The 23,067-nt window shown below is 40.3% G+C and overlaps 2 protein-coding genes across 2 annotated transcripts in view; both read right to left on the bottom strand.

The window, feature by feature from the left end:
* Positions 1–5,848, bottom strand: part of LOC116717784 (single-minded homolog 1-A) — a 28,199-nt gene extending 22,351 nt beyond the window's left edge. The window contains exons 1-6 of the mRNA XM_032559387.1: positions 5,692–5,848; positions 5,022–5,510; positions 2,336–2,415; positions 470–559; positions 282–390; positions 103–188 (exon numbers count right to left, since the gene is read on the bottom strand). Of these exons, the coding sequence (XP_032415278.1) occupies positions 103–188; positions 282–390; positions 470–559; positions 2,336–2,415; positions 5,022–5,196 (540 nt within the window). The 5' untranslated portion in view covers positions 5,197–5,510; positions 5,692–5,848. The remainder of the gene's footprint in view (positions 1–102; positions 189–281; positions 391–469; positions 560–2,335; positions 2,416–5,021; positions 5,511–5,691) is intronic.
* A 4,642-nt stretch (positions 5,849–10,490) lies between these two features.
* The window catches only part of ascc3 (activating signal cointegrator 1 complex subunit 3), a 235,171-nt gene continuing 222,594 nt past the window's right edge, over positions 10,491–23,067 (bottom strand). The window contains exons 38-42 of the mRNA XM_032558087.1: positions 21,985–22,136; positions 19,927–20,077; positions 18,403–18,609; positions 17,730–17,905; positions 10,491–13,193 (exon numbers count right to left, since the gene is read on the bottom strand). Of these exons, the coding sequence (XP_032413978.1) occupies positions 13,061–13,193; positions 17,730–17,905; positions 18,403–18,609; positions 19,927–20,077; positions 21,985–22,136 (819 nt within the window). The 3' untranslated portion in view covers positions 10,491–13,060. The remainder of the gene's footprint in view (positions 13,194–17,729; positions 17,906–18,402; positions 18,610–19,926; positions 20,078–21,984; positions 22,137–23,067) is intronic.

Here is a 23,067-nt window from a genome sequence, read left to right on the forward strand (position 1 = left end):
TTTGTCTTACTCCAGGTGTCCGCATCCTCCAGGTTTTAAGGTACATAAAAGAACAAAGAACCAAGCAGCATTATGAGTGGTTCAGCAGTGTGACTTTTGTACCTTGTAGCCTCCACAGGTGAGACCAGCATTTCTTTTAGCCAGGACACATTTCATTCTTAGGAAGAAGGAGCGCTCCATCTCATACTCTGCAAAGACGTATAAATTGTGAAGTTATTCATGTTGTGCAGTAAGTTCATGACTCACGTTTTGCAAAACTATAGGGTTGCATGAGAGATTACCTTGTACAAAATGGGAATGGTAAGGTTGGTGGGCTGTGAGGACCGCTGTCATTTCATCATGGTCTGATGGATGAATGTATTCATAAATGCTGTTTCCTGTCAACTCTACCTGTTGAAGGGAACATTTAGCTCTGAGCTGGGATGTGAAAGGTGCAATTGGATAACAGAACAGGCTTTTAAAAACTAACCTGTGATAGACCCAAGTGCACTGACGCTGTCTCTGAGATATACATTATTTTTCCATCTGGAGCTACCACAAAAATGAATCCATCTAAAGTCTGGAAGAAAAAAAAAGACTATTATCATACCAAGACTAATATTTTTTTTCTTTCTGAAAAAAAAGTCAAATGTCTTTTTATCAATATCACATTTATTGTTAAAATTTTATAGGAGGTGTCACAGTAGAAAGAGTTACAACCATACAGCTGTCAAAAGAATAAGGCATTGAACACTGAAACAGGTGCTCTCAACTAAAAGTGATGGAATAATTTTTATAAAATGATTTGTTTAACCAAAGGAGTTTTTAATTTCCATAGCAATGTAAGATAGTTTTCTGCCTATTATTATTATTATTATTATTATTATTATTATTATTACTGCTATTGAATTGTATACCAATAATCAAAACAGAATTGCTCACTGACTTTATGTGGTAGAAAATATAAAGAAATAATTAATACTGTCTGACAGAAAAGCATTTCAGTAACAGCTTGCAACTTCAGCTTTTCAAGTCTGACATTAATGACATTTTTAGATCATGGGTTAGATCAATAACTGATTTACAATTTTTTTCAGACGTTCAAGAAATTATGTCTAAAAAGTTGTTAAATGTCCAGTATTAATCAGACTGAGAGTCCTGCTGTAAGCTGATCATTTTTGATTTCTTCCCAGTGAAAATCAACAGATCCTTGGCTCCAAATTTTGTGGATGAATCTAATTTCTTTCACATATTTGGTAATGTTTCTTTCACATAATACATTTTTTTTGTTACCTGTGTTTAACTGTTTATATGTTGTAACTGTACTGTCTCTTGAAAATGAGGTTTTTAATCTAAATATTGTGTCAAAAAAGGTTAAACATATATACATTTTTATTAAAATAAAGTTAACTGTAAGAAATATCAGCTACTCAGATTTACTATTTTTCAGAGATAGAGTCAGCCTGATGAGTAAAGTTTTATTCACACTGCCTGTCTGCAGATTTTTATGCAAGTTTATACTGCATACGCTTTAAATTCTCAAGTTAAAATTGGTCAGTGAGAAGTACTGACATTGTGTTATTACCATGCACATAGTATTTCAGTCAGTCTTATTTGCAGATTATTTGGAATTATGGTGATATTTGCTAAAATAATACAAGTTATATGACAAAAGTTTGTTTCCTTAACCTGGAAATCTGTTATCGCAATATTATTTCAAACTGATTAATTTATGTCATGTTTCTGATGTGATTATTTTTGTATTATGACAGAGGTTGTACAGTTGGTAACTTTCAGAGTTATTCTATGTCAGTATTAGTTACATGCCAAAATAGTTAATAGAAGAGAAAACAGTTTGTCATGAAAATCCATTGTACCATTCTTACTAAGTACTTGTTTAGCAAACTGCCTGTTTGCATAACTATCAGTGTACTCACTTCACCTCACTCAGAGGTCCTCTCCTTCCAGCAGTGAAGTTTGTTTTAATGTTTATAGTGATAATGTATTATTGACAAATTATTCCAATCAGTGCCAGGCAACCTTTGTTTTTAGTTTCTCCTTTTTGTTAGCCTGGAGCCCTGCAAAGGCACTCCATTGTGTTGCTGCTGATGTGGGGGGAAGGAGGGGCAGGACAGACACGATGTGTGCGTGACCAGGAATGTGTTCAACTCATTTCACTCTCAAAGCAAGGAGAATGAAGGCAGCAGGAGGCAGATGGTGACAGCTACCAAGCCCCCCTCCATACACACAGTCCATCCAGCTTAGCTTAACAACATCAACAACAACAATAATAATAATAATAATAATAATAATAATTTTCTTTCAATGTACTACAAGTGAAGCCTTCAGGCAGTACCTGTAAAAGATGGGAGCCTAATTCCAGGCTGACACCATCCAGAGAGCTGTGGCTCACATGACCCCAGGACTCGCCAAGACCTGCAGGAAGATACATTAACATACAAGAAAAGTTACTAAAACACACAGGAAAGAAATCTCTAGCGGACAAAAAGAAGGTGTCTTCTTTGTCTTTTCGAAGACAAATAAGACACTGATAGTTTCTGCAGCAACTATCAGAAATCAAACTGTCTGTTATAGTGGCTAAATAAATGACAGCCTACAGTTCTGTGAGTGACTGGTGTGTTTTTATAAAGAAAATGCTTTACAATTACTGTATAAGCTTCCCGAACTGCAGCACTGTAAACCCTAATATGAAATTTACAGTGAAGTCAAGAAAGCCTGCAGGAGTAAAGTCAGACTGACTGTCTTTCAACTAGCTTTGTTTTTATATATGTAGGAATCTTCAGCAGAGTAAACACGCAACAATTATCTTTTCTGAAACGAAACAGATCTCAGATGAAGTAAGGTCTGGAAAATGAATGCGCTGCAGCGCGGCGCATTGAGATGTAAATCCCGATCTGCAGAGTAAACAAGCGGCGTGCCGCGGTCACAGAGCTCCGTTGCACGCCGCGTACCAGCTAGAATGTACTGAAGGCTTGGAGAATAATCCAGCAATAATAATAATAATAATAATAATAATAATAATAATAATAATAATAATAATAATAAAAAACTAGCAGCGACTAAACACACACAGAGAGCGGGAGAAACAACAACATGCCTTCACTTGAAAGAGAAATAAATAATAATGTTTTTATAAAGCAGCTCAGTAGCATAATAATAATAATAATAATAATAATAATAATAATAATAATAATAATAACAGAACTTAAGACTAGAAATAATTTCTGACTTGCTGCAAAGGGGTTAAAAAAATGGTAAATCGTTAGTGAGGCTCATTTGTGGACCCACCTGAATTCATCAGCACATTATAACGCATTATAAGAATAATCTGTTAACAATAAAGCTCTTCTAAGGAGGGTGATGCTGTTGATGATTTAGGTCTAAAAATAATTAAGGTTAAAAATGACTGAATAAAATTAGTCTAGCTTCACAACTACTTAGATAAATCTATAAAATAAAAACGATCAACCCAGCAAAATGCAAGACTATTAAAAAGGACGGAGGAAGAATATAGCGTACCAACATTATATTTAATAGTTTGTTTCAAGGGACACGCAAATACTTTAAAATAAGAAATGGCATGCTACATAATAAAATTATATAATAATATTAATAATAATATAATTATGAACTTATGGCTAAATAAATGTCAGGGTCCGCACATGCGACCAATAAGCGCTGCAAGCAGCCGCCAGTCAGATGGTAGGAGCATGGCTCAGTATGAGAAACAGAAAATCACTTTGGATGTGGACGATTTCATGGTGAAATGAAGGAAAAAACATTTTTCCACTTTAAGCCTTTTCTAGAAAAGTTTCAAGAAAGTACCCTCGCCCAAATGCTGTTAAAATTAAGATCAATAATGAAGAAATAATTTCTCTTTCTGAAATAATGACTCGATTATTTGTTTATTTACTCATTTATTTGTATGTATCATTTTACTTTTTAATTGACCTTCACCCAATCAAACAGTTGTGCAAGTAAAAAAATGTAACGACAAATGAACAAGAACAATAAATACATTAATTATGTTTAACAGTAATTATGCATTTAGACGAATTCGGTCCACCAAACCTTGTAGACTAATCTAACAGCGACACCTCTTAAAACAAGCTGACAAAGTTCATTAAGGGTATTTAAATTATGTTTCTGTCTTTTTTTCTGTACCGTTGTGCAGGTTAGGTAGGGAAGTGAGACGGTGTAAGAGCTGCCCACCACTTAAAAAAATAGAGCCCATTTAACGAAGGACTATTGAGAGCTGTGCAGGTAGCACCGCGCTGCCACACAACAAGCAGCAGCATACAGAAAAGGCAAATGCAATGAGGGACTCAGCCTTTTCTGCAGCAGTACACAGGATGGCTGTAATGGGGTAGCTGAGGAAAGTCTTCCCAAATAACTGGAGGGTAATTTAAGATCATCAGCATGTTTAAACAACTGTAGCCCAGATAGACTACAAGCACTATACTCCAGGATCATAACATCAGATTACCTCAGATAATTTTGCCAATCAATAGAACGCACATTTCCTGCAGAAGCCAATCTTTATATTTCAAAATAAAGGGCTGTATAGTGCCGATGTCATGCCAAGGTTTTCTTTGTGTTTATCATCTTGGTTCATTATCACCAACTTCACTGAAACGAGGCTCCATATGTTCATGGATCACACGTGTTGATCACACAATATCAATGGCCCCATCAACGTCACGCAGGACGGGGCCTTTATTTCTGATCTTTTTTATATATACTTTACAACAGCCGATCCCTTAATAACTGACCACCTTTTAGGAGCTTTGTCTACTTTTAGCATGCTTCCACTGTTTTAACGATTTATCTTTGGTGGTGAGCTCCAAGTCTGAGGTTTGAAGGTGTCCTGTCCAATAAAATAGATTTTACAAAGTTTTGTATTGGTATACTAAAAACAGTAACAATAGTTGCATAGTCGGAAGAAATATTTATTTGGATAATGGCCACTTTTGTTTGCTCTGTGGTGTTTTGCATGGAAGTATCGCAGACAGCCCTCTTACCCTCAGGAAACACGGTTCTCATCTTCAGGTAGCTGGTTGTCAGACGGATAACTGAGGCTTTATCTAGTTGGGAGGTGATGGCAGAAGGAAGCGGCAGCAGCTTGGCCAGTTCGTAAAACTCACTGTTTTCCTTCTCCCGACGCGTCCGGGCCGCATTTTTGGATTTTTCCTTCATGTTGGCGGTGTGTTCCGGTCCGGCCCTCTCCCTTCTAAGTCGATTTGCACTTACAGCACGTACAGCTCTCCCATGTCCTGCTCCTGAAGCGATATCTCCCCCGTTCTCGGCCTAAACCCCACAGCAGACGGCGCGCGGAGCCTCTTTACGTTTACAGGTGTTCCTGATAGTTCACGACCCATGAGACCAAACTACCTCATACATCCCTACTACTGAGGGAATATTCATTAGAATTTGGTGACACCGAAGAACTCAACGCACACTTTGATCCACCACACCTGGTGTGAAACTTGTATGACAGCCGAGGAAAATGCCTACAAGAGGAAGAAAGAAAAGAAAATTAATTAACAAATTACATGTGTTTTCTGGCTATTTTAATACAAGAACATAAACAAATTGAGCCGCAAACTGAAATAGAGGTAAGCATGAGATTTCAACCTAACGGCCGATTGAATTGAATAATATCCCAGACTACGGTGAAAATGTTTTCCTTACCTCAATGCAGACAGTATGGTTAGCTGGTACTGGAGGGCCTGCTGGAGCCGTTGGAGTCCGCACACAACCTCCATCTAGCACAGAGCTCCATGACCCTCCATCTGGTAGGATTCTGTGATCAGAAGCGCAGCTACAGTTTCTTCTGCTACAGTGGGAGACACGCCCACTGAAAACAACATAGTTGCTATTGGACAATTGCTTACGCTCAGCGATTGTCTATTGGTTATTCTTTAAAACGATGGGAGGACAATGGACGGTGATTGGTCGGCGACATATTCATCTCGTGGTTCAAGGTGAAAAAGTGAGACAACCGAAATTGGCCACTTGGTTCTCTTACTTTTTAAGAAATGCAGTTAATTTATTTTCAGTCACGTTTATTTCTTTAGGGCACTCAACATTTTGACCATTATTTCGTGTACTAGCGTCTATGATTATTGTTTCTTAAAGAAGTTAAATAAGTACATCCGATATATCTGTCTCAAGAGTTGTTGTTTTTAAATGCACACATTATCTATAAAGCATTCTTTATAAATTGCTTTTATAAAGCACTAACAGTTATACTCTATCTAGTTCACACAAGGTTTTTTGTTATTTTCTCAGAAAAACATATAGTTTTCAATATATTACCTTACAAATTCACTGCAAATTAACCACATATTTTAGAAAACTTGTCTTATCCAATGCAAAAAGAACGATCGTGGTGTTAATATTCTCACAAAGTCGTCGCACTCTTCGCGCTCGCACGCACCTGTGTGTGTGTGTCTGTGTGTCGGAGAATCTCGGTAATGGGCTCCAGCTCTATTTGGGAAAAAAAATCACCCAGATCGCTGGAGGTTCAGCTTCAAAAGTAATTTCAGCTTCAAATATATGTAGATAAACATGTCGCACACTGGGAAATAAATGACTGGAGAAAAAACTCCATAAGATTAATTCTTTGTGCACTGAGGACGGACAAGTACGCAGCCACTGAAAGACAATTCCTTAACAGAATAAAAATAAAAACCGGGAAATAAAACGAACTAAATGCTTGCAATTATCATTGTGATTTAGTTACATTTCGTTACAGTGTATTTATAAAGACAGGCCCTACTGAGTGGTAGGGGCCCAGATTACAACCAGCCCTACACCAGTTCCCAACCTTCTTTGACTATGTGTCACCTGAACCATTTTGTATACCATCAGCCAAATGTGTTAATGATTTTCCAAAAGTAGAACTGATTAGTACAGGTAATATTTTGCACTTTAATGACAAAAGGAGAGAGGTTGTGTTGTTTGGGCCTAGCAGCAGCTCAAAACCTCATGTTGACCTGGCCCCTTTAAATCAGTATGCAACACCTGTTGCAACAAACCTCAGTGTAAGGCTGGATTATAGTTCAGTTGTCAAATACAGCTTTATATATATACACTGCTCAAAAAAATAAAGGGAACACTCAAATAACACATCCTAGATCTGAATGAAAGAAATATTCTCATTGAATACTTTGTTCTGTACAAAGTTGAATGTGCCGACAACAAAATCACACAAAAATCATCAATGGAAATCAAATTTATTAACCAATGGAGGCCTGGATTTGGAGCCACACACAAAATTAAAGTGAAATAACACTACACGCTGATCCAACTTTAATGTAATGTCCTTAAAACAAGTCAAAATGAGGCTCAGTATTGTGTGTGGCCTCCACGTGCCTGTATGACCTCCCTACAACGCCTGGGCATGCTCCTGATGAGGTGGCGGATGGTCTCCTGAGGGATCTCCTCCCAGACCTGGACTAAAGCATCCGCCAACTCCTGGACAGTCTGTGGTGCAACGTGACGTTTGTGGATGGAGCGAGACATGATGTCCCAGATGTGCTCAATCGGATTCAGGTCTGGGGAACGGGTTGGCAGTCCATAGCTTCAATGCCTTCATCTTGCAGGAACTGCTGACACACTCCAGCCACATGAGGTCTAGCATTGTCCTGCATTAGGAGGAACCCAGGGCCAACCGCACCAGCATATGGTCTCACAAGGGGTCTGAGGATCTCATCTTGGTACCTAATGGCAGTCAGGCTACCTCTGGTGAGCACATGGAGGGCTGTGCGGCCCTCCAAAGAAATGCCACCCCACACCATTACTGACCCACTGCCAAACCGGTCATGCTGTAGGATGTTGCAGGCAGCAGACCGCTCTCCACGGCGTCTCCAGACTCTGTCACGTCTGTCACATGTGCTCAGTGTGAACCTGCTTTCATCTGTGAAGAGCACAAGGCGTCAGTGGCGAATTTGCCAATCCTGGTGTTCTCTGGCAAATGCCAAGCATCCTGCACGGTGTTGGGCTGTGAGCACAACCCCCATCTGTGGACATCGGGCCCTCATACCATCCTCATGGAGTCGGTTTCTAACCGTTTGTGCAGACACATGCACATTTGTGGCCTGCTGGAGGTCATTTTGCAGGGCTCTGGCAGTGCTCCTCCTGTTCCTTCTTGCACAAAGGCGGAGGTAGCGGTCCTGCTGCTGGGTTGTTGCCCTCCTACGGCCTCCTCCACATCTCCTGGTGTACTGGCCTGTCTCCTGGTAGCGCCTCCAGCCTCTGGACACTATGCTGACAGACACAGCAAACCTTCTTGCCACAGCTCGCACTGATGTGCCATCCTGGATGAGCTGCACTACCTGAGCCACTTGTGTGGGTTGTGGAGTCCGTCTCATGCTACCATGAGTGTGAAAGCACCACCAACATTCAAAACTGACCAAAACATCAGCCAGACAGCATAGGTACTGAGAAGTGGTCTGTGGTCCCAACTGCAGAACCACTCCTTTATTGAGTGTGTCTTGCTAATTGCCAATAATTTCCACCTGTTGTCTATTCCATTTGCACAACAGCAGGTGAAATTGATTGTCAATCAGTGTTGCTTCCTAAGTGGACAGTTTGATTTCACAGAAGTTTGATTTACTTGGAGTTATATTGTGTTGTTTAAGTGTTCCCTTTATTTTTTTGAGCAGTGTATATATATATATATATATATATATATATATATGAGACAAGTAGCCAAAGTAAAACATTTTCTTGTTTTGCATTACTTTGAAATGTTAATTGTTTTTTTTCACCATTCGTTTAGACTTTTGTAATGAACTTTATGTCAGAAGTCACTTTCTAGACTCCAGTTGGTTTCTATTGCTGCTGCTCGGCTTTTAATCAGTACTAGGAAGCGAGGGTACATTACTCCTGTTTTAGTATCTCTTCACTGACTTCCAGTACATTTTAGGATAGATTTTAAAATTTGTCTGTTTTTAAATGAAACATAATTAAAAAATCCCACTCTGTCTTACCTGCTTCAGCCAAATGTTCCCTCATTCTCTCAGGTCAACAGATGAGTTGTTAGTTGGTCTGAAATCGGAGAGGAGGTTGAGAGGTGACCGCTCATTCTCTGTGGCTGCCTCAAAACTGTGGATCGGTTTAACTCTGCATATCAGACAAACTGAGTCTCTTCTTGTGTTTAAGTCTTTTCTTAAAGCTTATCTTTTCCTCACTGACTTTTAACTCAGCATGAAGTATTGGTTTTTACAGTTATTGTGTTGTTTGTTATTATTTCTGATTGTGGATGGAATAAGTCCATCAGATGCTCCTGCAGCCTTGCAGGAAAGATGCTCTTGCTCTCAATCAGTCTGATTGGGTCTCTCACCCAAACCAGTCTTTCTGACTTTTCTTCAGTGTCCTGAAAATACTGGCTGAAATTACTGCTGAGTTTGGACATGTGTTTTAAGTTTGACCACTTGAGCCAGTTGCTTTGGTGCATTTTTGTCTTGTGACCTCTGTGTGTCTTCTCTCTCTCTCTCCCTCTCGTTCAACTGAAAAGTGTCATTTTTCAGTTGATCAGCACTGATACCCACGCTTTTGTCTTTTCCACATGTAAGTTTTTGCTTGTGTCTCTTTTTTTTTTATTTTTAAGGTAAAATACAGCATGTCACCCCACAGGTTTATTTTTTAAGGGGTGCAAAGTGCATGTGTCTGGCAAATGATTGATACCCATAATCTGTGAAATAAAATATAAAATATTTCCCCATACCTTTGTAATATAAAACTGGGGATAGGAGTTCCTCCAGTTGTGAATCACTGTCCTACAAAATTCTTCCAAAAAAATATTTGGTTCGTCTCAGGTTGGGTATTTGATGAAATTAGAGATAAATGTTTCATTTCCAGACACATGGAGAGGAAACATTTTGCAATAATAAACTAAAAAAAATCCACCTCTGGAGAGGGTGGTTAAGGCTACACAGATGACTGTGGGAAGCAGCCTTCCCTCTATGCATATGTAGACATACTGTATATATGTATACATTGTTTGTTACTCTAGCAATAGTCAGCCCCGCCCACTCCTCACAACTCCTCTGAGCTGACTACTGACCAGTTCTCTAACAGGTCCGGAATATCTCTAAGACCTGGGTCTTACCCTACAGGAGGTCTATAAGAGATAATCTGTTTAAACTGGTGGCGAGAGAGGCTCGTCTAGCTCTAACTACCTTCGATCCAGAAGTTACGACCCTCTTCAGTTAAGGAACAGTCAACTGAGTAGCCCTCACAGCTGCGTAGTCCCAATAACCACTTCTGTTAACGGTAGCCCCCTCTCTTAAATAACCTGCACTTGGAAATGGCTAGATTAGATTTAGTGACTTAGATTCAAGTCCCAGGGTCGTTATTTTTATACTCACTAAAGGAAAGTCCGAAGCCACCACATTACTGGAATCATGTACACTGATTTTACTTTAACTGGAGAAACTAAAATAATCAATGACTCAATTAATTTCAATGTCCACCAACCTCTATAAAATTTTATAAAGATATATTTATTAAGCAAGCTTTAGCAGGGGTAAGTGACATACAGATTATTTATTAAAGATTACAATACTAATTCAAAATAATAAAATCAACATAACCCAAACATTTTATCCTAACTTCCTTCCCTGACCTGTGTCACTAATAAACTGAGAGAGGCTTTTGGGGAGCAGTTCAACTCATACCCAGATGGCAGTTGATCTTGGCAACGGAAGTCTTCAATTCCTTGGTTCAGAATCTTTGTCTTTGTGTAGTAAAATCCTCTTTAGAATAGAAGCAAAGCTGAATTGGTCCTTGTCCTTCAAACATCCGATTCTTCATCCCTCCAGGGATCTTTGTCTTTTCTCCAAGTCTGTTGCAGTTGGTTTGAGATCGTTGGGTTGAGGCAGAGTCGGCTGTAGAATCAGGAGCCAGGGGCTGATGGATCTTGTCCCTTCTTGGCGGCGCGAAGTCTCAACTTCCCCATAGCTCCAGGGTGCGGTCCTCTGCTGATGTTTCTTCTGCGTCCTCTTGTTGACTCGCCGCCGGACTAAGAACGCTCTCTTCCTCTTTCTGCCGTCTTTTATACTATCTCAGCCCATGGTTGTGTATGGGGGAGATAGTGTACGTGACTTCTCGCATGTTCGATGAGTCGGTGGAAAGTCCCAACCTTTCCCAACCGTCAGCCCTTGCGTGACTCACAGCGCTAACATCATGTGAACTTCCCCTTTTTTCCAAGGCCATCTGTTTGTACTTCCTTAAAATCCCCCTGAGTCTCCGCTCTGCTCAGCTTGCCTATTACGACACAGCCTGAGAACAGGACCTCACTTATTACTTTAATTCCATCTTTTTAAATCAACACATTTCTATTATCCATTATTAATTATCAACCATGACTGTAAATCACATACATAATTATCAATCGTAATCATCATGTTTTTATAAGCATTACAGATTAAAATACAAAAATACATTTCAAAAACCATTCAGTGTTTAAATGTGCACATATATATTTATTTATAATTATACTTAAATCAACTGCAAGATTACTTATTTCTCTCAGGCCTTTATGCTCTGTTTTCTGCGTGTACCTGGGAAGATCTCACAACCCTACGCCAGTTTTCACGACAACATATACTTCTAATCACACACATATACATGTGTGTTTGGATCTCACACCTCACATACTGAACTCTGCTGCTTAATCCATGTTTTCCCCCATTTAAGGTAAATAAAACTTTCCAGTAGCACAGACAAAAAAGAAAAATTAAACCAAACAAATGCCTGACATGCTTATTACTAAGTGAACTTAGATGAAACATTTCTCCTCAGTTTCAATATTTGGGTTTCATGTTTCCTGGTACATTCTTTCACCATCAAAATATCCCAGAATCTCTAGATAGGTTATTCTAATTTTGGAGCCATGGAGCGAAAACAACAAAATGCCAAATCACTGACATCTGGCATTTTGTCAGTCAAAACTGAACAAAACTAAGACAGAAATATTCACGTAACATAGGAAGCATATACTGACACACATAAAATCTCCACAAATATTTGTACAAAAGTTCTGTATGTGGCTGTAAAGATGTGTTGCTCTGCTGAAATGCCGCAAGATGGAACTTTTGAGAATCTACTGCCACCAAATCAGAGATTCAAACTAATTCTCAAGCCAGATTACTGAGGCCGAGGCCAGAGGCAGTCAATCCAAATCCCAGAAGTAAATGGTGCATCAGTATACTGTGGTGAACATACTGTATATGCAAAACAAGGATGTCATCTCAAAATGAAATTTTATTTTAAAATAATTCCAGGGCATAAAATCAACTTGTTGCACAATTCAATACAGATGGATTTCTGCCATGTTTGTTCTGTTTGATTTGATGACTCAGGTGTGTGTAACTTTGAATGAGTTGTTGATGAGGAGAGGACAGGTCAGATCTGTAGATAAGCTGTTGAGGAACTTACCTGCTATTTCACAGATTTGTACTTTAAATCTACTGCAGCAGTTTAAACTGTTTGACCTGCTGCAACAAATGTTTCATTTATACTCAGATATAAATGAAAGGTTGTAAACTTAACTTTCAATCTTAAACATGTCCCTGCCCCCCACCCTCACAAAAAAAACATAGAATCTTTAGAAAATGTTCTTTACCTTACATTTTTATCTCTGTCTTGAACCAGTCTGTGTACAGCTGTTTGTGGTTTGGATTTCTGTTTTTAAATTTAACTCAAGTTTTTTTATTCATTGCCATTCAGTAAATATACATACAATTTTTGCTAAACTTCCAATTTTTTGCAGTTAGTTAAAGTGGAAAGTCTTCAAAGTTGGAGTATATGTACTTGAACAGGGGAATAAACAAACTGATAACATTCTGTAATGTTTCATATTCCAAGAAGCAAGCCTCACTTGGTCTGATGCTAATGTGAGCAACAGGTCTTTGAGCTTCCAAAGGTTGAGTTCCAGGAAACCTCAACATGTTATGATGACATGTCGGTGTTAGTGTGACTCAGCACATCAATTAGAGAGCTGAACTGCTGCTGTGCCAGAGTGGACTAAAGGTTTCCCTATTGCTGCTCCTTAACTGAGGGAATCCACTACTTCTGTGTTGACCTGCGCTGCGATGCTGGTGGGGGTTACATTCAGGTGGATGTCATACTGCTGGTCCAGGCCCAGGTAGCTGTCACTCATCACATACAGCGTGTAGATGCACCTACAAGCAGAAGGTTCAGTGTTGAGTAGCGCTTCCACAAAATCATAGAACATTTGTTTTTATTGCTCACCCTGTGCTGAATAAGGGAATAACTGAAACTGGAATTAGAAAATGAGAGTCCACATATTTCACTGTTAAAGATCTCAATGAGGAAAACAGCTCAGCATTGAGTTCATTTACCACCAAAAGAAGGATGAAATATGACAGGGTGTCCCCCAGAAAACTTGCTAAGCCCGGTGGTCAGGGCGCCGAGGCGGTCCACTGTGTTTTTGTATTATAAGATGTTAAGTAGACAGGAAAAGTAAAAATATTACTATTAAGTTATAGGAAAACATCGCCAATGAAATGCTATCTAAACCCACAACTAGTCTTAAAAGAAAATTCAAAAAATGCAATTAAGGCACCCTGGGGCTTTACGGGCCCCATAAATGCTAATATTTTAACACAGACCACAGATAAATAAATGTAACATTTGTTTATTGAGATTATCAATGCTGCTAAATTTGATTTAATGGTTTCAGCATACATAAATAAAAATATTTTAAATTGATTAACATTTAAATGTAAGATTGTAAGGAGCTAACAAGTTTACTTTGTAGAAGTTGAAAGAACAATCTTCATAGTTAGATTGTTTTGTTACCACAGCAACAATCTGATGCTGTGAGTTTAATCTTTGAGTTTGAGCTCTGTTTGTTCACAAATACAAATTAATGAACTTATTGCTTTTTAGATTGGCCAATCAAACTACTCCCCCGCTCCCAGATTTCACTAAATCTAACTGCAGCTGTAAGTGGTGTTGATGTTTTTAGCACCAAGAGGGGCCCCTAAGACAAATTGTGCTAAAGACCTCATACAGCGTTGGACCGGCCCTGCATAATGAGTTAAATCTACTGCACTGCCGCAGAGATGCGCAACAAACGGGAGATTTAATGTAAAGCTGCTAATGTGGCTTTAGTAGCACTTCCATTTTGTGTCTGAGTTTTTAATAAGGGCCACAGAAACTGTTTTGGTTGCTTGAATTTATGGGACAAGTTTTTCAGACCTCTGTGCTGCCGCGCACATAAACCTTGGCTACATGGACATATCAAGCATTTGATATGGTTTGTTGCATCATGTAACCGGAAAAATAATACTTTAAAAAATAATAAAACAATATAAACCCAGCGTGATGCGTGACTACGAGACGAGCGCGAAAGCTCCTCACTGGGCTGTACCTGCATGATGAATGTTTAGCGCTGGTTCTTTAACCACTAATGCTCCAGCCAACAGGGAACACATAAACTTTACAGGGAAGACAGAGTCACGCTGGCCAGCGTGTTGAGATGTAAATGGCCCACATAATTCTTTGTTCACAAGTATAAATCATTCTCACCGCTCTCTCAATGTGCACGTCTGAAAGTGCAACTACAAGTTATTCCTGCAGTTCTCATAGAGCTGCACAAACAGAGCTAACGCGGTGGGTTTTAAACTCTTACCTTGATGTGGAGTAGGCTACTCCAAAGAAACATAATTCCACACTGGGGGTTCATGTAAATGTCCATACAGGTCAGGCTGTGTCCAGTTTGAGTGAAAGGAGGCACGTGCGATCCGCGCTGAGGTAAACTTCAAAGCTCATTTAAAGGCAACACGTGAGGCAACGCGCAGAGGCACCAGCCGTGTCATTGGTCCGCTCTCCGGCTTTCAATGCATAAACTATATTTTAGGAATAAATTTGCTCCGTCACTGAAACGCTCTGAGCAACAGAGACACTTTCAAAATGTATTAAACAAGTTTTTTTTTTTTTAATTATATATATTTTTTATTATTAATTTTTCTAAAATCAAAAACAAGCAACGCTTGGCCTTGGTGGGGGGGCTAGTAAAGGATGGCGGGCCGCCAGGCTTATAATACACTAGGGGAAACCCTGATGAGTACGCCATGACTGTGTCAGCCTACATCAACAAGTGCACAGAGGACGTCAGCATCACTAAGAACATTATCACCCGGGCCAACCAACAACCCTGGATGACTAAGGAGGTACGGGAAATGCTAAAAGCACGGAACTCAGCCTTCAAGTCTGGCGACAAGGAGGGACTGAGGACAGCGAGAGCCAACTTGAACCGTGCTATCAGGTTAGCAAAGTGAACCCACAGTCAGAAAATACAGGAGTTCTTCCACGACACCAGCAACACCAGGAGTATGTGGCAAGGCATACGGGCAATCACAGATTACAATCCATCCTCCCCCCCAGTGGGCGAAGTTGATGCTGACTTTCTCAATGGACTCAATAACTTCTTTGGGAGGTTCGAGGCACTGAACAGTACTCCGGCAAAGAAAACTGTTCCCCACCAGGAAGAGGAGGCACTCTGCCTGGACACAGCCGATGTGTTGAAGACTCTGAAAAGAGTCAACCCACAGAAGGCCCCAGGCCCCGACAACATACCTGGGCAGGTGTTCAGGGAATGCGCAGGTCAGCTGGCTGGTGTCCTAACAGACATTTTTAACACCTCACTGGACCAAGCCACAGTGCCAGCCTGTCTCAAAACTGCCTCCATCATTCCGGTGCCAAAGAAACCTCAAGTCACCTCTTTCAACGATTACCGGCCTGTGGCACTGACTCCCATCATGATGAAGTGCTTTGAAAGGCTGGTAAAAGAACACATCGTCTCCAGACTCCCCTCCACATTCGACCCGTTCCAGTTTGCCTACCGCCGAAACCGCTCCACTGAGGACGCCATCTCCTCCGCCCTACACCTGAGCCTGGCTCACCTGGAGGAGAAGAACACTCATGTGCAGATGTTGTTCCTGGACTTCAGCTCAGCGTTCAACACAATCATCTCACAGCATCTGGCAGGAAAACTGGGACACCTGGGCTTCAGCACCCCACTGTGCAACTGGCTGCTAGACTTCCAAAACCGACAGACCTCAGTCAGTCCGGATCGGACAACACACCTCCGATGTCATCACCCTCAGCACAGGCTCCCCTCAGGGCTGCGTCCTGAGCCCTCTGCTGTTCACTCTGATGACACACGACTGCGCCCCCAGGTTCGCCACCAATCACATCGTGAAGTTCGCGGACGACACAACGGTGGTGGGCCTCATCAGAGACGACAACGACCTGGACTACAGAGAGGAGGTGGAGCAGCTGGTGGACTGGTGCAGAGACAACAGCCTGATCCTGAACTTTGACAAGACGAAGGAGATGATCGTCGACTTCAGGAAGAACCGGCCCAGCCACGCTCCACTGCTCATCAACAGCTCGGCTGTGGAGATGGTCAGCAGCACTAAATTCCTGGGGGTGCACATCACAAACGACCTCACCTGGACTGTGAACACCACATCTCTGGTCAAGGGGGCACAGAAACGCTTGTATTTCCTGCGGAGGATGAGAAGAGCACACCTGCCCCCGCCCATCCTCAAGATGTTCTACAGAAGCACCATAGAGAGCATTCTGACCAGCTGCCTCTCTGTGTGGTGTGGAGGCTGCAGCGCCTCCGACTGGAAGAACGTGAGGAGAGTGGTGCGGACAGCAGAGAGGATCATCGTGGCCCCCCTTCCCTCCATTCAGGACATTTCATCCCAGCGCTGCGTGTCCAGAGGCCGAAACATCGTCAGTGACCCCTCACACCCCCACCATGGACTGTTCTCCCTGCTGCCCTCTGGAAAGAGGTTCCGCAGCATCCGGTGCAGGTCCACCAGGTTCCGAAACAGCTTTTTCCCACTTGCCATCAGACTGCTGAACTCTTAACTGGACTGCACTCAAAAACTGGTCTCCACTTCATACCTTGCACATGTACATAGCTAAATAACTTCTATTTTACTGTCATTCCTGCACTTTATATTTTATATTTATATTTACATTTATATTTTATATTGTATTTTATTTTATTCTGGAGTAACCTCATAACATTGGAACCTCAAAACATTGTTCGGAGCCGTATGCAACAAAATTTCGTTCTGTATACACCCTGTGCATGCAAAATGACAATAAAGTCAGTCTAAGTCTAAGTCTAAGATTATCATGTAATAAACTCTACATGCAGAGCACATGTGGCATAGTTGATTTTGTGGTGTGTCTTGTGGGAATAACAGCCAGACAACAGTTGATTTGAGGCACATTTAATGCGCCTGCATTAGGTAACAGATTATAGTAGTAAGTAACTAACTTTTTCTCATTAGAGTATTCCATAGTCTCTAAAAGAGAAGAGAGCATCTGGTAGAGTGAGAAAACAATTCACCCACCATGGTCTGAGTCATTAAACTTATCTGCTTAAACATCAAACTAAAACACAAAATAATAATCTTGGTAATCTTGGAGCTTAATTTGTTCAACAGTAAAGATATTTTTTACCAGTTGTCATAACAAAACTTAAAATTCTAAGTTTCAAAACTGGAAGTTACCCACAGTGGTTAAAGGTGTGGATGGCTACAGTCACGGGTGAACAGTGTAAAAAGAACCTGGCTAAGCACACAGCCCTCCACCTGTATTGTGGACCAGGGTGGATAATGTTAGGTTCCATATTCACCACCTGAGGTTGGTTTGGATCAAAATCTTACTTTCCTGTCTTCTCTGGGGTGTAGAAGGCCACAGACACAGCGGTATGGTTCCGGATGTATCCGACCCGTTTGACAGCCAGCAGCTCTTTGCGATCTACTTCCCCCATGATGAGGAACCATCCTTCGTCCTTTGCTTTTGGGAACCTGGGAGCCTGGGCCTTACTTTCCTGCTTCCTCTGCAACATACAAAAATGTCTCACCTTTACTCATGATTTTACTTGCAGTTTTAGAAAAAATTAAACTATATCCTTTTAAATTGCAGGTTTTTAAAATCTTTGTTTGGGAATTTGTAGACATGTAAATTTTTTCCACTAACTTTCACTTTTAGATTTTACCTTTTTTAAATATATAATGGCAGTAAAGAATATGCAGATTATGTGAAGGCAAGGTTGAACTTGATTAATAACAGAACATTTATTAGTTAAAACCTTAAATCTGACAGAAGGTGGACTTCCTTTTTAACCATAAATTGAACTTTCTGAGCACCGTTATAGTTATCTCAAAGAGTGTCACAGCACTTGTGACTTAAATCAAAAATAATGTAATGTCAAAACATGTTGAACTATGTCACTCTTTGTAAAGGTAGATGTTTGTATTTCTATACTACATCTTTCTGATAAAACATGAACTTTTCATCAAAAGGACTCAGCTGTCTGACATTGGTCCCACTTACCCTGTGCTGACCCAGATTGAGCCGATGCAGTGACACCTGTAGAACGTACTCCTGGTCAGCATGGACATCCAGCCATCTGCTCTCCTCTCTCAGGTTAGTGCCCCTTCTAGGGAGAGGGCACTCCATCTGCTCCTGGCTCTCCTCCCACCATCCCTTCACACTCATCTGGACCTCCAGCACTGGGAGGTGGCTCAGGAAGGACCATGCCTGGCAGCGGGCAGAAAGGTGAAAAGACAGGGATGATAGTAGACACTGCAAGTTAAGTCAAGCTGAAGTTACACTGTCAAAATTAACTTGCTGGGGTAAAACAGAAAAAAACGGAGAAAATGCAAAGTTTTTTATAGATTTTTTAAATCCAATTATGTACATCATCTCCCACTTAGTGGCTAACAAAGGTTACCCAGGAGGGAAATCCTGATATCAGTTCTCTCACCAGTGATACTCTCCAGCTCACTCTGGAACAGAAGGTCAGAAGGAATGCATTGTGACCCCCAAGGCCTTCCAAAGGAGATACTCAGTAAAAAAAAAAACTGGATCAGAGCCTAACAACACTTCAGATGACTCCTTTCTTTTATTTCTTATGTTTTCATATGTGAATATGTGAGATGAGTCAGCGCCGACATGAAGAAAGCCTGGTGGTGCAGTGTTATGCTGCAGACAATGTTGACCTGGAAAATTTCCACAGTATGTCTGTCCATAGATGTCTGTGGTAATGGCATGTGTATATAGGTTTGACATGAAGCACCTCTTCAAACATTAAATTGGCCAAATTGATGTTTGAAGGCCAAATTGCTGGAATGGAGCCTTTTTACACGCAGCCAAAGGGCAACTGTAACTTTCTTTGATGTGTGCCACTAATGTTAGAAACCAGGACAGGAGTCAAGTTTAGTGATGGTAAATCCCTGTATCAGAGCAGGTTATGATGGACAGATCTGCTAAATGACATCCAGTGTACTGTATCTATTATCACGCATGCTTCTCCCTGCTTTATAAGGGATTCTGAGGAAAATCTTAAAAAACACATCAAGAGAAAAAGACAATGTGATACAAAAAACTACATAAAGACAACAACAAAGAAAAAAATATGGAAAGGATAAAGGAGTTTGTTGAGGTCTATGTGGGAAAACACCTCTGAAATTCAGCCAAGAAAATCTATTTATTTGAGGATTACTCTTCAAGAGCAAGTCAGACAGGAACGCTGCACCACATCTAATTATTCAATTAAAGAGCCTGCCACCCAGCAAGGCGACGGATGTGAAGGTGGGGACGGAGGAGGAATCCTGCTGATTTGGTGAAGTCACAGGGCCTGTTGCTGTGCCTGGCTTCCTCATTACAGCAGCCATTAGCTCTCAGAGTGGAGTTATGATTGGGGGTTTGGGAGGCATCAGCGACCACAGTGGCAGGACTGCTCATGGCCCCACTCTCATGAAATTATGTGTAGGTGTGCACAATGTCGGAACAATCAAGTTTTTAAAGTTGTTGAATTGAATTTTTACCAAATAGTTTCTTTTGATGTGAGCTTACCTGCAGTATTTGATTTGGCTGAAACTCCTGGTTAACAATAGCAGATAAAACACTTTCTTTTCCACCACAGGCAGCAATAAGTTCTGGGAGTCCCTCAACAGGCCCACAGAAGCCTTCAGCATCACTCTTTCCTTTTATACCTGCCCATTTCCTGAAAGATGTTTGTACAAACAGAAAAAAAATGAGTCATTGAATTAAACTGAAGAAATCTTCAATTGCAAGCTTTAGGTGTGAAACTTCCATCATGTAATGTTGGTACCAAAACTAGTTTTGATTTAGTGCTTTAAACATTGCAAAAAAGAAATCACATCAAATATTTATTAGAAGGAAGAGTATGTATCTAAAAGTAGTGAGGGTCTGAAAATTGACAAGCTTCAGAGGAAAGGATTATGTTTAAATACTGCAATACATTTATTACTCTTAGCTCTTCAGAGATCATCTAACAGATTTATGTGGATATAAAGAGTCTCTGGGATACGCACATATTTAAATATCACTCTAAGGAGTTGTTTATTGAGAATTCTGAAACATTTGTAATCAAAATGGAATCAATAAGTTGTTGGTGTATATTATAACTGAAAAAGTGGTCTAATCAGGGGCTCTAACTAGGTTCCTGCACTTTATTCATGGAAAATTGTCAGACTTATTTTGACTCATTGATTTACACTTCTAAGTCCTTCACGGTCATTTAAAAATATGTAATGCTAACATATGAATCTATGACGTGTATGTGTTTGACAGGCAGGACATGCATGTGGTACAAAAACCACATGCATGACAGAAGGAATAGAAGTACAAAACCAAGGAAAGAAAGTAAGGAAAAATGAAGGACACATACATCAAAGGAAAGAAAGAAGAACACAAGGAAAGAAAAACAAGGAATCAAGTTTTGACAAAAGGAAGAAAGAAAGAAATGAAAAATATCGCAGAATGGAAGGAAGGAAGAAACGGCGAAAGAGAAGGATGAACTTAATGGATGGAAACATAAAATAAAGGAAGGAAATAAAGAAAGAAGACAAGAATAACATAAGAAGAAAGAAAGAATGGAAGAACAAATGGAGAAATGCGGAAAAGTAGAAAAATATTGAAGGGATGTGAGCATGGAAAAAGAAAATGGACGCATATGAGGAAAGAAAACACCCAAAGAAGGAAGGGTAAACAGAAGGACACCTTTAGAGAATGGGATAGGGACAGAAGTCTTGTAATGTAAACTTTGACATATTCTTTTTTTTCTCATATTTTACCAGACCTGGAAAACACTGAAATTGAATTCCATGCCATTCCAGACTATGAAGGAGCCCTGCCTATTCCAACAGAGGAATCAATGACAGCCGTTGTTCTAAACCAAGTTTCTTTAAAATGTAGCAAGCTGTCAGAATCCTTCTCTGTAGAGTTTTTCCTAAACCCAGTGTAACAAAAGTTTCAGTCATGTCACTGATCAAGTTGCACAACTAGAAACAGACAGCCATCTTTAAAATGTCAGCTTTAAAAACTCAGATCACTCACAAATATGGTCAACTCAAGGTTTCCATAAGGCTGCATCTGAACTGTATTAGAAGTTATTTTATTCCAGACTTATAAAGAGGGTAATGAAAACACATGTTCTGATTTTAAGATTTCAGGATCTTGCCTCCCCAACTGCATGTCTCCACATGTCTAAACACAACTTTCCCCTGGAAGTCTTGCAAATTGTACTGCTCTGTATTTTATTCTAAAAATGAATGACTTTTCTCAGACTGCTGCTGAGAAACATTAGCCATACTTTACAGGTATCTTTTTTTATAGGATGATTTGGCTCTAGTGGCCTTTATTTCACAGTAAATTGACAGAAAACAGGGTTGTGAGAGAGGGAGAAGACATCGTAGGCATCCTACATGGGAAGATGCAGAGTAGCATCCAGCCAGTAACCAGCTTTTAGATGGTTCAAATACTATCTGCTCTATCTCTCATACAGTGTCTGGCAATATTTCCTGTAGAGGTTCTCTCTGTGACATCAATAACAAATGGAGAATGCATAGAGCAGGAGAACAACACACGTGGAGCAGTGATGCTATTTACCTGAACAGGTAGAGGTGGTGTCGTTGGACATGTGGAAGAGTCAGTAATGAAGAGTCGTGCAGCCAGCGGCCCTGGACGATCATCTGGATCAGGTTGCAGATACTGAGCACTGTACCAAGCCAGCCTTCATTGGCAGCTACATCTAGCATTGCCTGAAGTGAGAAACAAAAACAATTAAAAATCAAATATACCGTACTTCTGCATGCTTATACACTCAACAAAAATATAAATGCAACACTTTTGTTTGTGCTCCCATTTTTCATGAGATGGACTCAAAGATCTAAAATTCATTCCAGATAAACAATATTACCATATCTTTCAAATGTTGTCCACAAATCTGTCTAAATGTTTGATAGTGAGCACTTCTGCTTTGCTGAGATAATCCATCCCACCTTACAGGTGTGTCACATCAAAATGCTGATCTGACATCATGATTAGTGCACAGGTGTACCTTATACTGCCCACAATAAATGCCCAAACAGTTCCACTTTAGTTTCATCAGACCAAAGGAGATGTCTCCGGAAATGAAGATCTTTGTCCTTGTGTATATCAGCAAACCGCAGTCTGACTTTTTATGTTTCTTTTGAAGTAAAGGCTTCTTCCTGGCTGACTGGCCTTTCAGCCCATGTTGGTACAGGACAGTTTGACTGTGGATAATGACAGTCTGACCAGCTTCAGCAGGATCTTTACAAGGTCTAAGGATTTTGCTTTGGGGTAAATCTGCACATTTTGGACCAAAACACACAATCTTTAAGACAGAGAACCCATCCCCTTCCTAAATGTTATGATGGTTAGACATTCCCATACTTGCATATAACTGTTAGAACAGATTAACCTTCAAACATCAGTAAATTGTTCCCAAGAATGAACCAGACTTGTGCAGCTGCACAATTTTCTTCCTTAAGTCTTTACTGATTTCTTTTAACTTTCCCATCGTGTCAAACAAGAAAGCAGTGTGTTTCAGGTCCTTCCAATTAACTCAGATGTGTAGGTTAATTTATCAAAAGTTTGTGGAAGGAAACACAAAGTCATACATTTTAAATGATAGTTATCCCTGATAGTGACCAAATGTATGTAAACTTA

Source organism: Xiphophorus hellerii, chromosome 3 (assembly GCF_003331165.1).
Source record: "Xiphophorus hellerii strain 12219 chromosome 3, Xiphophorus_hellerii-4.1, whole genome shotgun sequence".
Lineage (NCBI taxonomy): Eukaryota > Metazoa > Chordata > Actinopteri > Cyprinodontiformes > Poeciliidae > Xiphophorus > Xiphophorus hellerii.